The sequence below is a fragment of the Argopecten irradians genome, chromosome 2 (assembly GCF_041381155.1).
Source record: "Argopecten irradians isolate NY chromosome 2, Ai_NY, whole genome shotgun sequence".
NCBI classification, from domain to species: Eukaryota; Metazoa; Mollusca; class Bivalvia; order Pectinida; family Pectinidae; genus Argopecten; species Argopecten irradians.
The window spans coordinates 24,403,257-24,421,251 of NC_091135.1; the positions used below are offsets into that span (position 1 = coordinate 24,403,257).

General features: G+C 35.7%; 1 protein-coding gene across 4 annotated transcripts in view; it reads left to right on the forward strand.

The window, feature by feature from the left end:
* The window catches only part of LOC138314888 (polycystin-1-like protein 1), a 273,559-nt gene that overhangs the window by 235,369 nt on the left and 20,195 nt on the right, over positions 1–17,995 (forward strand). For 2 of the 4 annotated variants that reach the window (XM_069255496.1, XM_069255498.1), the window contains 14 exons: positions 231–438; positions 741–850; positions 1,345–1,454; positions 2,514–2,620; positions 3,521–3,694; positions 3,782–3,901; positions 4,283–4,751; positions 5,090–5,216; positions 5,696–5,780; positions 8,553–8,717; positions 9,415–9,533; positions 9,681–9,794; positions 10,232–10,358; positions 10,771–11,030. In XM_069255496.1, the coding sequence (XP_069111597.1) occupies positions 231–438; positions 741–850; positions 1,345–1,454; positions 2,514–2,620; positions 3,521–3,694; positions 3,782–3,901; positions 4,283–4,751; positions 5,090–5,216; positions 5,696–5,780; positions 8,553–8,717; positions 9,415–9,533; positions 9,681–9,794; positions 10,232–10,358; positions 10,771–11,030 (2,295 nt within the window). Of the gene's footprint in view, positions 1–230; positions 439–740; positions 851–1,344; positions 1,455–2,513; positions 2,621–3,520; positions 3,695–3,781; positions 3,902–4,282; positions 4,752–5,089; positions 5,217–5,695; positions 5,781–8,552; positions 8,718–9,414; positions 9,534–9,680; positions 9,795–10,231; positions 10,429–10,770; positions 11,031–17,995 lie in introns of those variants that run through there. The other 2 variants (XM_069255499.1, XM_069255497.1) reach the window with 2 other exon arrangements.

Below are 17,995 nucleotides of genomic sequence, written 5' to 3' on the forward strand. Positions count from 1 at the left end.
ATCAGCCTCCTTGAAATCTTGACATCACATCATTTTTACCTGGCATGACTTGATTGTGTGTGTGATGATGTCACGATGGATTTGCTACCAATGGTCGTCATACATGAAAATCGCTCCAGGTTACATACAAAAATATTACACTGGCAAAATCACTAGATATCAGTCGGATTTTGTATTAATTTATACTATACTTCTAACTGATTTTAGTATAAATACTTTGGTTATTGTAGTCACCATAAGAACCTGACTACTGTGACCCTGATAGTGGTCATTCTATGTCTGTACGCCATCCTCATGGTCATCTGTCACCGAGCAGACACCTATGACGCCAAGAAAGGGGGAATAACTTATCTCCAAGACAATACCATCACTGATCAACAGAGGTTTGAGGTTACCGTGGAAACTGGCTTCAGAAAAGGAGCTGGAACTACAGCCAAGGTAACAGTTATAGTGTATTACACTGCTTTACCATTCACTTATCTATCTAATGTATTTTATTATCTGTTGATCTAAAAAAAAATTGGACGAATATAATTGGCTGAGCAGGTGAAACAAGGTAATGAATCATGCCACCTGTGAGATAATAAATAAAGGGAGACATTATAACTACAAGTAAGGTCCAAGTCATGTTTGAAAAGTTACTTGATAATTACCACCTGGCAGACTCTAAATTGATTTGACCTGCTGATCTTACTTTGTGAGAATATCACCTGTAACTAATGAATCAATCTGTCTGACAGATCAGTCTCATTCTCCACGGAGAAGAAGGAATGTCCGAGACGAGAGAACTAATCACCGATGACCCTCGACCCCTATTTGAACGTAACTCAAGGGACAAGTTTATTCTTACGTGTGTATAATTGAATGACAAATAATTAAGCGATGTAAAAATATTTGTTCAAAGATAATTGTATAAGATGAGTTATTTAACTATAAGGAAGCACTTAAAATCATTTAATACATCAATTTAAGTTTGTTATCCAGGTTTTGATAAATACATATGATACCATAACTTTATGATCTTGAAAGATCTAAGTATCAACTCCCGTAAGGCTTCATGGTGATGGCAGATATTTTTTTTAATATTATATAGAGTGGAGATGAACATAAGATAGGGGAGATAACTAATGTTTTGTGTTTATAGACTTTAGTATCTATATTCAGGGGAGATAACTGTTAGATGGGGAGATAACTTATGTTTTGTGTTAAAAGATTTTAGTTTCTATATACAGGGGAGATAACTGTTAGATAGGGGAGATAACTAATGTTTTGTGTCTGTATACTTAAGTACCTATATAGTGGAGATAACTGTTTGATAGTTAATATCACTTTTCCTGTCAATAGATTACCTGACAGTATTGGTAAGATTTGGAAAGTACAGATCTGGCACAACAACTCCGGACAGAGTCCTAGCTGGTATCTCAGTCGGATTATTGTGAAGGATCTCAACAATGGTTTGTATATTTTTAGCTGATAATATATGTGGAAAGATGTTGAGTTATGCATACAAAGTGTAGCAGAATTGGACTGGGTCGATCATCAGTGACTAGCTGGTCAGTCGGTCACTTGGTTAGGGGTTGGAGGGTCCCAGGTTGGAATCCCAGTCTTGCCGCTAAATTTTCTCTTCTTCTGTTACACAAAGTGTAGCCTCTCCCAAGCCTGTTCCACACAATGATAAGGACATTGCATTGCCTAAGGGCATTATCTATTTATCTATTATGGCCTGGTTGAGAGGGCACTATTGCCTCATAGTATTGTCGAGGGATGGAATAGTGCCCTCGCCTTCGGCTCGGGCACTATTCCATCATGAGACAATACTATGAGGCAATAGAGCCTTTTCTACCAGGCCATAATGGGTTTAGTACATCTACGTACTTCTACGTACATCTATGTACTTCTATTACGATGACATGAAAAAAGGTTTTATGTCATCGTAATAGAAGTATGTCAAGCGATACCTCGCAACGCTATCTTTCCACACCACGTTGTTACATCAAAAGTACAACATATGAATTGTCGCAGAAATATGGGATTCTATAAAAACAGGATTCAGCTTCATGAAAATTAAAAGTAGATCAATATAGAACATTAGTGAACTGTCTTCTGTAGAAAAGCAACATTTGCTTCCATCCCTGCACACAACAGCCTGTCCGCCATCTTGACGTCTTGGTCGAAGCGCAACGTCATGTAATGGTAACGTCACAATACATTCACGTTCAATTTCGCGCCACTTCAATAGTGCCCGCTTGCCCGGGCACTATTGCAAATAGTACCCATGTGTGTAGCCAATCAGAATCCAGTATTATATCACGTGATGTACTATATGCACATATTGCAGATAAAGAAGTTCATGAAAATAGACCCTCATGTTATTACAACTCCTTTGAAAGAGCAACATTAGCTGGGAAATTGCTCAAGATTCTGCTCATTACTTTTAGATTTGTTAATATTGTAAGGATATTATTGTATTGTTTAATCGAGATATGAATATAAGTGTAATTGTTTGGTTCTAGGTAATATATACTACTTCTTATCGGAGAAATGGCTGGCCGTGGAGGAGGAGGATGGCAAGGTGGAGCGCGAGTTCATGGCACTGGAAGGCAGCCTTGGTGTCCGCAGGGTAAGCTTTCCTCATACAGAGCAAAAATTGTAATGGTAATTTGACTTGAGGTTATGAATCAATCTTATTTTGATTTTAAATTGAGAAATATATGTACTAGACATTGAATTACATTGTGAAACAAATTATACAAATCATTTTTGATGGTCTGGAGATATACATAAGGGGTTTTTGAGTGCGGGGAAAACCCCATCTCATTGGGTAGGTAACATCTGAACTTTTCACCTTTGTGCTGGAGATCAAAACATGGCCAGCCAACTAGGTAAAATGTGAATAGCTTAACTACACCACCCAATCACTGCTTGTTAGCCCTAGGTATTGGGGTTGATATGTGAATTAGAGCCAATATGCATACCCGGCCTACTATACCTTTCAGCTGGGTACGAAATGATGCCTATGTGTCCTAGTGGAGCACTGCCTCAGAAAATTACTCTGACACAATTTTCTATACTTTTTTGTAGGTTTACGATTATTTTATGTGTATACATGCATTTATATATTATTTTTGTCCAAAACAAGCATAATGACCATATTTTAATATCTACCATAACATTCACAAGTTGTCAAGTTCACAATTTGTAGACTTGCCGTGTAATTTTCTTTCGAAAAGACCTTCAAATTGATATATGAAAAAAAAATTCTCCTTATGAATTTTACATTTTATACAGTTCAGTTTTATTGTCTGATAGGTAAGTGATATAAAACAAGTACGATAAATTGCATACAAACATTTTAATAATGATTTTCACGATCATTTCTTTGCTTCATTAGGCACTAGGTAATAAGCACCAATTGTAGCTCTAAAGACGACACCATTATCTGTCTATAAGTCTTTTGAGCTACAATATTGCAGCTATGTGAATGTGTCAGAGTAACTGGAGATTGCTGGTTTTGTTGTAGGTTTTCTGGGCCAAGGGCACACAGTACATGGCTGACTATCATCTGTGGACATCCTTGTTTACTCACCCTTCTCCGAGTCATTTCACACGAACTCAGCGTCTCACCTGCTGTCTCACCCTGCTTATGATGTACATGTGTCTCAACGCCATGTGGTACAAACAGACGCCACCAGAGGTAAGAACATGTTACTATTACATCCATTTGAGACTTATCATGATATAATATTTTAGTATTGATGTGACAAAGCAGTTTATGTTACAGGTACGAGGTGAGTTTGGACTGTTGGACTTATCTCTGAGGAATGTGACTGTGGGTGCTATCTGTTGTGCTGTAACCATTCCAGTCAACTTGTTCTTGGCACTCCTGTTTCGCAGAAGCAAGGTAAGTATATATACTCCTTCTAAAGTCTCAATATTACAGAAGGAAGGAAATTAAGCTGATTAACGTCTATGTACGTTAATTAACCTGTGCTGCTAGGAGCCATAAGCAGTAAAATACCTGTCATTCTTCTACGAACCCTTTTCCTATTGGCCATGGTAACGACAATTCTAAATGTAAGTGCTCTTTCATGTTCCTCCTTTTGTTGCTCCATCTGGGAGCCATGTTAGGCAGCTGTGGGTAAATTGTCTGATATTTTACCTTAATTGGCACTATAACCCTCTTTGACTTTAAATATTACAATTTTTACTACAAATGAATGTAGCCAATGGGGACTTGTATGTATTCATTGATTGTTTAACGTATTGTATCTGTTACCTATAGAAGCAGAAGTCTAAAAGTGAAGTTGACCCTGAGTTGGAGGAGGAAAAAGACCAACATTACTCGAGTGGTAAACCAGATGGTGTCCCACAGGATGACGACGACGAAGATTCGGAGGCTGTCCAACCTGTAATGACATACAGCATATTAGATCAGTCCATCTTAAACTGGCCAAGTATTCAGGACTGGGCACAAAAACAGTGGATGAAACGACAACATTCCACTATGTCCATAGAAGAAACGACAAGTGGCAAGACCAACGACGAAGCCTCTCAGCAACGACAGGCAACACTCACCCCTACAAACATACTCCATAAAAGAGTGATCGGTTCTGAGACTGACCAGGCTTCTAGTGGGTTTGAGGACTCCAACAGTACTGACCCTCGGCCACAGATGACCATAAGCTCACAGGCAAGCAGTATAAAGAACAAGGCACCGTCTGTCTCCAGTTCAGTCAGTCAAAAGTCATCAGGTAATGATCAAAAATTTAATTTTACTTCTTTTTCCAGATCTCATATGATATGATGATCAAAACTCTTAAAGAGTACCAGGGAAAAACTTAAGAGAGATGACAAAAACCAAGGATAGAATGTACCAATATTTATTGTGTTCATCTGCTGAAACAGTGATCTGAGCAAATGAATTTAAAAGCAAAGAGAGAAAACCAATAAAAATTAGCTTATATTTCCAATTTGAAAGAAGAAATGTCACTAGATGTATTAAAAAGAAAATCAGACATTATAAAATTTTAAAGCGACATTATGTTTCTTAAAATTATCAGACGTAACAGCATTTTATGTTTGCTTTCAGTTTTAAGTTCAAGGAAGACATTTGAGCAGCGTTGGTACCTGCCCTACTGGTTTCAGTACATTGCCTGGACTTTGTGTGCGATTATCTGTCTGGGTTGTGCTGTTGTTACCATTATGTATGGATTCAGGTACGTCGTTAATAAAACTGCTGAAGTTTTATTTATCCATATTTGTTATCATCTACCGCTCGACTGATTACATATAACACTAGAATTTAAAGTTGTCTGTCAACTGAATGATAATTTTATAAATAAACCGCGAAGCGGTTTATGATGAGAGTACACTCAGATTTTTGTGTTATATCTCCATAACATAAAAAATCTATTCAAATTAATCCTTATAATTCAATTTACTAAAGATAATCTCTTCAACATTTAAAATTCATTTTGGGACTCTTTTGTCTATGAAATTATCACGCCGTCATCTCAGCCAATCAGAAGCGACGTTACAAACGACGACGCCATTTTTTCCTTTATGGGCTGATAAATTAAATTTTTAAGCCAATGGAAATGCTCGTATCAAGCAAAATTGAATTATTTATCCATATTTGTTATCATCTACTATTAAAAGGTAATTATTGTTATGTTTTATTTATGTGTTTTGATAGGTTTGGTCATACCAAGGGCATGATGTGGCTTCAGTCCCTGTACTTCAGTGCCATCGTGTGTATCTTCATCTCTCATCCATTAATGGTAGGTAAACTTCATCTCTCATCCATTAGCGGTAAGTAATCTTAATCTCTCATCCATTAATGGTAAGTAATCTTCATCTCTCATCCATTAATGGTAAGTAATCTTCATCTCTCATCCATTAATGGTAAGTAATCTTCATCTCTCATCCATTGATGGTAAGTAATCTTCATATCTCATCCATTAATGGTAAGTAATCGTCATATCTCATCCATTAATGGTAAGTAATCTTCATCTCTCATCCATTGGCGGTAAGTAATCTTCATCACTCATCCATTGGCGGTAAGTAATCTTCATCCCTCATCTATTAATTGTAAGTAATCTTCATCTCTCTTCCATTAATGGTAAGTAATATTCATCTCTCATCCATTGGCGGAAAGTAATTTTCATCTCTCATCCATTGGCGGTAAGTAACCTTCATATCACATCCATTAATGGTAAGTAATCTTCATCTCTCATCCATTAATGGTAAGTAATCTTCATTTCTCATCCATTAATGGTAAGTAATCTTCATCTCTCATCCATTAATGGTAAGTAATCTTCATCTCTCATCCATTAATGGTAAGTAATCTTCATCTCTCATCCATTAATGGTAAGTAATCTTCATCTCTCATCCATTAATGGTAAGTAATTTTCATCTCTCATCCATTGACGGTAAGTAACCTTCATATCCCATCCATTAATGGTAAGTAATCTTCATTTCTCATCCATTGGCGGTAAGTAATCTTCATCTCTCATCCATTGGTGGTAAGTAATCTTCATCTCTAATCCAGCAATGGTAAGTAATCTTTTTCTCTCATCCATTAATGATACATGATCTCCATCTTACATCCATTAATTGTAGGATATCTTCAGTACTTATCTACAAATGGTAGGCAGTCCTTTAAAAACACCTTGGAGGTAATAAAGATATTTCTTTGGAATAGTTGTAACATAATTATTTCATTATGTAATTGTTTGATTTTTGTACCATTCTAATCAAGTTCATAATGTATTTTGTTTATCAAAGGTAAAAAAAACATTACCTCACCTGAGAGTTTGGAATTTATATGTATACATATAGTTTCATAGTTTTATATAACATTTTGTCTATAGATCTATATAGCGGTGGTTTTTATTCTATATAATGTTTTGTCTATAGATCTGTATAGCAGTGGTCTATATTCTATATAACATTTTGTCTATAGATCTATATAGCAGTGGTCTATATTCTATATAACGTTTTGTCTATAGATCTGTATAGCGGTGGTCTATATTCTATATAACGTTTTGTCTATAGATCTGTATAGCGGTGGTCTTTATTCTATATAACGTTTTGTCTATAGATCTATATAGCGGTGGTCTATATTCTATATAACGTTTTGTCTATAGATCTGTATAGCGGTGGTCTATATTCTATATAACGTTTTGTCTATAGATCTGTATAGCGGTGGTCTATATTCTATATAACGTTTTGTCTATAGATCTGTATAGCGGTGGTCTATATTCTATATAACTTTGTTATAGATCTGTATAGCGGTGGTCTATATTCTATATAACGTTTTGTCTATAGTCTGTATAGCGTGGTCTATATTCTTTGTCTATAGATCTGTATAGCGTGGTCTATATTCTATATAACGTTTTGTCTATAGATCTGTATAGCGTGGTCTATATTCTATATAACGTTTTGTCTATAGATCTATAGCGGTGGTCTTATTCTATATAACGTTTTGTCTATAGATCTTATAGCGTGGTCTATATTCTATATAACGTTTTGTCTATAGATCTGTATAGCGGTGGTCTTATTCTATATATAACTTTTGTCTATAGATCTGTATAGCGGTGGTCTATATTCTATATAACGTTTTGTCTATAGATCTGTATAGCGGTGGTCTATATTCTATATAACGTTTTGTCTATAGATCTGTATAGCGGTGGTCTATATTCTATATAACGTTTTGTCTATAGATCTGTATAGCGGTGGTCTATATTCTATATAACGTTTTGTCTATAGATCTGTATAGCGGTGGTCTATATTCTATATAACGTTTTGTCTATAGATCTGTATAGCGGTGGTCTATATTCTATATAACGTTTTGTCTATAGATCTGTATAGCGGTGGTCTATATTCTATATAACGTTTTGTCTATAGATCTGTATAGCGGTGGTCTATATTCTATATAACTTTGTATAGATCGTATAGCGTGGTCTATATTCTATATAACGTTTTGTCTATAGATCTGTATAGCGGTGGTCTATATTCTATATATAACGTTTTGTCTATAGATCTGTATAGCGGTGGTCTATATTCTATATAACGTTTTGTCTATAGATCTGTATAGCGGTGGTCTATATTCTATATAACGTTTTGTCTATAGATCTGTATAGCGGTGGTCTATTTCCTTTCTATATAACGTTTTGTCTATAGATCTGTATAGCGGTGGTCTATATTCTATATAACGTTTTGTCTATAGATCTGTATAGCGGTGGTCTATATTCTATATAACGTTTTGTCTATAGATCTGTATAGCGGTGGTCTATATTCTATATAACGTTTTGTCTATAGATCTGTATAGCGGTGGTCTATATTCTATATAACGTTTTGTCTATAGATCTGTATAGCGGTGGTCTATATTCTATATAACGTTTTGTCTATAGATCTGTATAGCGGTGGTCTATATTCTATATAACGTTTTGTCTATAGATCTGTATAGCGGTGGTCTATATTCTATATAACGTTTTGTCTATAGATCTGTATAGCGGTGGTCTATATTCTATATAACATTTTGTCTATAGATCTGTATAGCGGTGGTCTATACTGCTGTTAAGTACAGAAACAATCCTTCCATCCTGGACCACTATGAAGAAGGGGCGTTCGGAGAGCAGGCCAAGTTAGAGATACTCAGGAGAAAGAAGGAAAAGGCGAAGGAGACACTGGACGAACACAAGGAGATAGAGAGGGTCAGTGATTTAGTAATGTCACAATATGTAAATTAGAGAGGGTCATTGATTTGGTAATCTCACATTATGCAATTAGAGAGGGTCAGTGGTATAGTAATCTCACAATATGTAATTAGAGAGGTTCAGCAATTTAGTAATCTCACAATATGTAAATTAGAGAGGGTCAGTGATTTAGTAATCTCACAATATGCAATTAGAGAGGGTCAGTGATTTAGTAATCTCACAATATGTAATTAGAGAGGGTCAGTGATTTAGTAATTTCATAATATGCAATTAGAGAGGATCAGCATTTTAGTAATTTCATAATATGTAAATTAGAAAGGGTCAGTGATTTAGTTATCTCATAATATGTAAATTAGAAAGGGTCAGTGATTTAGTTATCTCATAATATGTAAATTAGAAAGGGTCAGTGATTTAGTTATCTCATAATATGTAAATTAGAAAGGGTCAGCGATTAAGTAATCTCACAATATGTAATTAGAGAGGATCAGCATTTGTAAATTGGGAAAGGTCAGTAATTTAGTAATTTATCACAATAACAGACATATTAACTTCAGAATAAATAGAGTAAGGCATCTAATCAATGGCAGAACAAATACTGATGTTGAACTTAAATTTTTTAATAAAAACTAATTTAGAGCTTGATTTATATATTTGGCGAAACACTTACAGGTATATAAATACTTTCTGTTGACAGGGTGTGGCGGCCAGACAGAGGTCCCGATACCTGAGATTTGCCCGACCTCCACAGGAAAAACAGCTGATAGAGGCCAGAAAAAAAATCTTAAAGGAGAAAAAGGCCATGTCACTCATAAGGTAGGTTTTTGTCTTTGAAATTTGCTGGCATCATTAGATGAGTCAAAGTAATTAACAATATAATAATATGGCCTAGGGAATTTGATCAAATATACATGTACATTTAGGAAAGTGAAAACAATTAAAGCTGTTTTGATTGTTTGACAGTAATACTGTGGGCTTCTGTGTGATGTTTATCCTCCTGTGTGTCATGGCCTTTGGGAAGGATATAGTTACCTCCCCTTTCTACCTCAACCAGGCTATCAAGGATTCATTAGTCAGGTAAGTTATCTCCCCTTTCTACCTCAACCAGGCCAACAAGGATTTATTAGTCAGGTAAGTTACCTCCCCTTTCTACCTCAACCAGGCCAACAAGGATTCATTTGTCAGGTAAGTTATCTCCCCTTTCTACCTCAACCAGGCCAACAAGGATATATTAGTCAGGTAAGTTATCTCCCCTTTCTACCTCAACCAGGCCAACAAGGATTCATTTGTCAGGTAAGTTATCTCCCCTTTCCAACTTATTAACACAGATTATCTCCCCCTTTTTACTTCATTCAAGTTATCAAAGATTTATATGAAATGTTGGCAAACCAATAAACCATCTTTTTTCATCAAAATTAACATTGAAATTGATAAATAATAAAAATTCAATCCTTGATAATGTTTTTTATCATTTTTATCTTTTCTGAATGACATATCTCACCATTTATCACCAGATCTGGTCCAGTGAAGTTTGCTGATATCTCTCGACCCTGGGATTGGTACAACTGGAGTCAGACCACCATGTTACATACCTTATATACTGACTACAGTCACCATAACAACATCTCCAAGGTCGTACAGGTAACTATCTCCAAGGTCGTACAGGTAACTATCTCCAAGGTCATACAGATAACTCTCCAAGGTCATACAGGTAACTATCTCCAAGGTCGTATAGGTAACTATCTCCAAGATCATACAGGTAACTATTTCCAAGGTCACACAGGTAACTAACTCCAAGATCATACAGGTAACTATCAAACCACCATGTAACATACCTTATGTACTGACTGCAATTACCATAACAACATTTCCAAGATCATTTAGGTATTATCTCCAAGGTCTTTCAAGTAACTATCAAACCACCATGTTGCACAAATTCATCATTTTGAAAATCCTAATATGTACTGAATGGACATATTGTTGGAATGCCAATTTATAAGTATATTGATATATAAATACAGATGTAACTATAGATTCAAATTTTTCTCAACAGAACTTTGCCCTCCATGGAAGCAGCTTTGTGATTGGTCAGATCCATTTACGTCAGTTGAGAGTAGAGGAGGAGCCATGCCAACAGAAGTTACCCCACCTACCAGAACTTTGTCTCCTTGACTACACCTTCTCCAACAAAATGGCCAATATTTCTCTCGACCAGAACGAGACCTGGACAGAGAAATCGTCACCCTATCAGATCTTTGGAGAGCATGGCATTTATGACAACTCAGGCTTTGTCATCAAGTTGGATAACTCTAGGTAATTAACAACTTGTGTACAAATATAAGATTCGGTTCAGGTTAGAGTACATTATAATGACTCAATTATCTATTATAATCACTTCTATAAGATACATGGTCGTTGAAGAACTCTAAAGCAACTACAGTATGGCGACCAATTCTTAGACTGGAATTGAATAGAATTCAGAATGCAACACCATTACAATACTATTGTAATTGCAGTCTGCATATTTCAACTATCCCAATAGTGTTTCCCCCCTAATAGAAATAGTATTGCAATAGTAAAAATTGTAGGAACTTGACTAAAATGAAATACTCACAGAGGCTTCGAAAACAGGCTAACAGTTATAATAGTTGGTATTATATGGTACATGAATTAGTTCCATTGTCACTGACACTAGCAATGGGAAGTAACTCTAAACCAAAACTGCTCCAGATGTACAACATAAATTTCAATTCATAGATTGAATTTAAAAGAATTCAGAATGCAATACCATTGCAATAGTAGTCTGCATTACTTAAAATATCCCAATAGTGTTTCCCCAAATAGACCAAAACTGCTCCAGATGTACGACATGAAGTTCAATTCATAGACTGAATTAAATAGAATTCAGAATGCAATACTATTGCAATAGTAGTCTGCATTACTTAAAATATCCCAATAGTGTTTCCCCAAATAGACCAAAACTGCTCCAGATGTACGACATGAAGTTCAATTCATACACTGAATTAAATAGAATTCAGAATGCAATACTATTGCAATAGTAGTCTGCATTACTTAAAATATCCCAATAGTGTTTCCCCAAATAGACCAAAACTGCTCCAGATGTACGACATGAAGTTCAATTCATAGACTGAATTAAATAGAATTCAGAATGCAATACTATTGCAATAGTAGTCTGCATTTCTTAAACTATCCCAATAGTGTTCCCCCAAATAGACCAAAACTGCTCCAGATGTACGACATGAAGTCCAATTCATAGACTGAATTTAATAGAATTCAGAATGCAATACTATTGCAATAGTAGTCTGCATTACTTAAACTCTCCCAAGAGTGTTCCTCCCAATAGAAATAGTTTTGCAATAGTAATCCTACCATTGAACGCCAGTCAGGATTACCAGAAACGGACTGAACTGGAATAAAATGAAGTACTCGCAGAGGTTTGATACGATAGCAGACTATCAATTAAAAGTCACTCTCCCCCATACTATTCAATCAAAAACAAATACCGACATTGTCCTGTGTTTGATCATGAATTGGACTTTTAAATTCATGTACCATGTGATACCTGAAAAAGTCTGTGCGGGGCTATTGTTTCTATTGGTGATGGAATGACATGAAAAGATTAATTATCCTGTGCTAGTGTCATTTCAACGCCATTATCGGGTAAAACGTGGTACGTGCATTAGTCCCATTGTCACAGGCACTAGCAAAGGGAAGTACATTTGTAACTCAAAACGGACACTGCACTGCATATTTAAACTATTCCAATAGTGTTTCCCCCTAATAGAAATAGTATTGCAGTAGTAGAAATTGTAGGAACCGGACTAAAATGAAATACTCACAAAGGTTTGCTTTGAAAACAGGCTAAGAGTTATTATCAAAAGTCACTTTTCCTCAATGCTATTCAATCAAAAACAGACACTGACATTGTTCTCAATGTCAGTGTGTTTAATCATGAATGGGACTAATTCACATACCACATGATACCTGATAACATTTGTGGAGGACTTATGTGTCTTTTGGTGATGGAATGAAGTCAAAAGATGATATCCCACACTAATGTTATTTCAGCAGTAAGAATTATGTTCATTTACCACTAATGATACTAGTCCTGCACAAATGTTCATGGGTATCATATAGTTCATGAATTAGTTCCATTGTCACTGACACTAGCAATGGGAAGTAACTCTAAACCAAAACTGCTCCAGATGTACGACATCAATTTCAATTCATAGACTGAATTTAAAAGAATTCAGAATGCAATACTATTGCAATAGTAGTCTGCATTACTTAAACTATCCCAATAGTGTTTCCGCCAATAGAAATAGTATTGCAATAGTAATCCTACCATTGAACGCCAGTCAGGATTACCAGAAATGGACTGAACAGGACTAAAATGAAGTACTTGCAGAGGTTTGATACGATAGCAGTCTATCAATTAAAAGTCACTCTCCCCCCACCCCCCCCCCACCCCCCCCCCCCCCCCCCCCCCCCCCCCCCACACCCCGTGCTATTCAATCAAAAAACAAATACCGACATTGTTCTCAATGTTCAGTTTTTTATTCCCCCGCCGAACGAAGTTGGCGGGGGGGGGTTATACAACAAGTCCGTCCGTACGTTTCGTATGGTTTCCGGGAATTGTACACACAATTGGTCTTATTGGTTTCAGTGCTTTTGCTATTATTTAGGTTTTCATTTCCATTTGCATTTTTTTCCGTACCATGGAAACATTGCTGAAATAAACATATTTTTTACCAGGTTCGCTTTCCCGGAGCATTAACTCTAAAAACCAGAGAGAATGCCGAAACAATCATTGGTTCTTATGGTCTTAGTAGGGCTTTTGCTATTTTAAGGTTTTCACTTTTTGTACTTTTGTCAGGTAACCATGGAAACATACTGCTGAAAATGGCAGATTTTTGTGTAAGAAATCTTTTCCCCCAACACATAGAAAATACTCTAAATCAGAGAGTGAACTTTTAATTTTCAATAGACACTTGTTCTTATGTAATTATAATTTAGCATTCAAAGTGTGCACAAAATTACAATTATCTGCCAAAAGTATATAAAAAAATTCGTATCAAAGAATAAAAAAACTTGAGAGTTAACATGCAATGAATAATACATTACACATTATGGTCTAGTACTTTTGCTTTTTTTAGATTTTCACTTGAATCTTTTTTCAACCATTGCTAAAATGAACAATACAAATTTTTCATGTAAAGTTACAATCATTTTTCCCCAATAGCTAAACAATCTTAAAACCAAAAAACACATGAATGTTTCATTGTCAAAACTGAATAAAGTACACATTCTATTGGTGGAATGTAGTTTTTTGCTATTTAGATTTTTACCATGCAAACCATGATATCATTGCTGAATTAAACTAATGTTAGTTATTGCAATGTTACTTTCTCCAAAGTTTTGGATTGTATAATTTCTGATGATACCTGATTTAATTGAATTCAGCCCCACTATTGCAAATATGTATGAATTAAACTCATCAATAAAGTTTCCCCCCCCATATATTGCAATAGATCATAAGTCTTACCAAAACACAGGGACTACATTTGAAATCTCACAGAGGTTGTACACATGAAAAGTTATCGGGTAAAACGTGCTACGTGCATTAGTCCCATTGTCACGGACACTAGCAAAGGGAAGTAACTCAAAACGGACACTGCACTGCATATTTAAACTATCCCAATAATGTTTCCCCCTAATAGAAATAGTATTGCAATAGTAAAAATTGTAGGAACTGGACTAAAATGAAATACTCACAGAGGTTTGCTTCGAAAACAGGCTAACAGTTATTATCAAAAGTCACTTTTTCTCCCATGCTATTCAATCAAAAACAGACACTGACATTGATCTCAATGTCAGTGTGTTTAATCATGAATGGGACTAATTCGCATACCACGTGATACCTAATAACATTTGTGGAGGACTTATGTGTCTTTTGGTGATGGAATGAAGTCAAAAGATGATATCCCACACTAATGTTATTTCAGCAGTAAGAATTATGTTCATTTACCACTAATGATACTATTCCTGCACAAATGTTCATGGGTATCATATGGTTCATGAATTAGTTCCATTGTCACTGACACTAGCAAAGGGAAGTAACTCTAAACCAAAACTGCTTCCAGATGTACGACATGAAGTTCAATTCATAGACTGAATTTAAAAGAATTCAGAATGCAATACTACTGCAATAGTAATCTGCATTACTTAAACTCTCCCAATAGTGTTTCTCCCAATAGAAATAGTATTGCAATAGTAATCCTACCATTGAATGCCAGTCAGTATTACCAGAAACGGACTGAACTGGACTAAAATGAAGTACTCGCAGAGGTTTGATACGATAGCAGTCTATCAATTAAAAGTCACTCTTCCCCATCCCCCGTGCTATTCAATCAAAAACAAATAAAGTCTATGCGGGGCTATTGTTTCTATTGGTGATGGAATGACGTGAAAAGATTAATTATCCTGTGCTAGCGTTATTTCATCGCCATTATCGGGTAAAACGTGCTACGTGCATTAGTCCCATTGTCACGGACACTAGCAAAGGGAAGTAACTCAAAACGGACACTGCACTGCATATTTAACTATCCCAATAGTGTTTCCCCCTAATAGAAATAGTATTGCAATAGTAAAAATTGTAGGAACCGGACTAAAATGAAATACTCACAGAGGTTTGCTTCGAAAACAGGCTAACAGTTATTATCAAAAGTCACTTTTCCTCAATGCTATTCAATCAAAAACGGACACTGACATTGTTCTCAATGTCAGTGTGTTTAATCATGAATGGGACTAATTCACATACCACATGATACCTGATAACATTTGTGGAGGACCTATGTGTCTTTTGGTGATGGAATGAAGTCAAAAGATGATATCCCACACTAATGTTATTTCAGTGGTAAGATTACAAAGAATTATGTTCAATTACCACTAATGATACTAGTCCCGCACAAATGTTCATGGGTATCATACAGTTCATGAATTAGTTCCATTGTCACTGACACTAGCAAAGGGAAGTAACTCTAAACGAGAACTGCTCCAGATGTACGACATAAATTTCAATTGATAGACTGAATTTAAAAGAATTCAGAATGCAATACTATTGCAATAGTAGTCTGCATTACTTAAACTATCCCATTAGTGCCCCCCCTCCTTCCCCAATAGAAATAGTATTGCAATAGTAATCCTACCATTGAATGCCAGTCAGGATTACCAGAAACGGACTGAACAGGACTAAAATGAAATACTCACAGAGGTTTGCTTCGAAAACAGGCTAACAGTTATTATCAAAAGTCACTTTTTCTCCCATGCTATTCAATCAAAAACAGACACTGACATTGTTCTCAATGTCAGTGTGTTTAATCATGAATGGGACTAATTCACATACCACATGATACCTGATAACATTTGTGGAGGACTTATGTGTCTTTTGGTGATGGAATGAAGTCAAAAGATGATATCCCACACTAATGTTATTTCAGCGGTAAGATTACAAAGAATTATGTTCAATTACCACTAATGATACTAGTCCCGCACAAATGTTCATGGGTATCATATGGTTCATGATTTAGTTCCATTGTCACTGACACTAGCAAAGGGAAGTAACTCTAAACCAAAACTGCTTCAGATGTACGACATGAAGTTCAATTCATGGACTGAATTAAATAGAATTCAGAATGCAATACCATTGCAATAGTAGTCTGCATTACTTAAAATCTCCCAATAGTCTTTCCCCCAATTAAATAGTATTGCAATAGTAATCCTACCATTGAACACCAGTCAGTATTACCAGAAACGGACTGAACTGGACTAAAATGAAATACTCACAGAGGTTTGCTCCGAAAACAGACTAATAGTTATTATCAAAAGTCACTTTTTCTCCCATGCTATTCAATCAAAAACAGACACTGACATTGATCTCAATGTCAGTGTGTTTAATCATGAATGGGACTAATTCGCATACCACGTGATACCTGATAACATTTGTGGAGGACTTATGTGTCTTTTGGTGATGGAATGAAGTCAAAAGATGATATCCCACACTAATGTTATTTCAGCAGTAAGAATTATGTTCATTTACCACTAATGATACTATTCCCGCACAAATGTTCATGGGTATCATATGGTTCATGAATTAGTTCCATTGTCACTGACACTAGCAAAGGGAAGTAACTCTAAACCAAAACTGCTCCAGATGTACAACATGAAGTTCAACTCATAGACTGAATTTAATAGAATTCAGAATGCAATACTATTGTAATAGTAGTCTGCATTACTTAAACTCTCCCAATAGTGTTTCCCCCAATAGACTAAAACTGCTCAAGATGTACGACATGAAGTCCAATTCATACACTGAATTTAATCGAATTCAGAATGCAATACTATTGCGATAGTAGTCTGCATTACTTAAACTCTCCCAATAATGTTTCCCCCAATAGAAATAGTATTGCAATAGTAATCCTACCATTGAACGCCAGTCAGGATTACCAGAAACGGACTGAACTGGACTAAAATGAAGTACTCGCAGAGGTTTGATACGATAGCAGTCTATCAATTAAAAGTCACTCCCCCCTTGCATGCTATTCAATCAAAATCAAATACTGACATTGTTCTCAATGTCAATACTGACATTGTTCTCAATGTCAATGTGTTTGATCATGAATTGGACTTTTAAATTCATGTATGCCATTTTCGGTATCACGTGGTACGTGCATTAGTCCCATTGTCACGAACACTAGCAAAGGGAAGTAACTCAAAACAGACACTGCACTGCATATTTAAACTTTCACAATAGTGTTTCCCCCTAATAGAAATAGTATTGCAATAGTAAAAATTGTAGGAACTGGACTAAAATGAAATACTCACAGAGGTTTGCTTCGAAAACAGGCTAACAGTTATTATCAAAAGTCACTTTTTCCCCCATGCTATTCAATCAAAAACGGACACTGACATTGATCTCAATGTCAGTGTGTTTAATCATGAATGGGACTAATTCGCATACCACATGATACCTGATAACATTTGTGGAGGACTTATGTGTCTTTTGGTGATGGAATGAAGTCAAAAGATGATATCCCACACTAATGTTATTTCAGTGGTAAGATTTATGTTCATTTACCACTAATGATACTAGTCCTGCACAAATGTTCATGGGTATCATATAGTTCATGAATTAGTTCCATTGTCACTGACACTAGCAAAGGGAAGTAACTCTTAACCAAAACTGCTCCAGATGTACG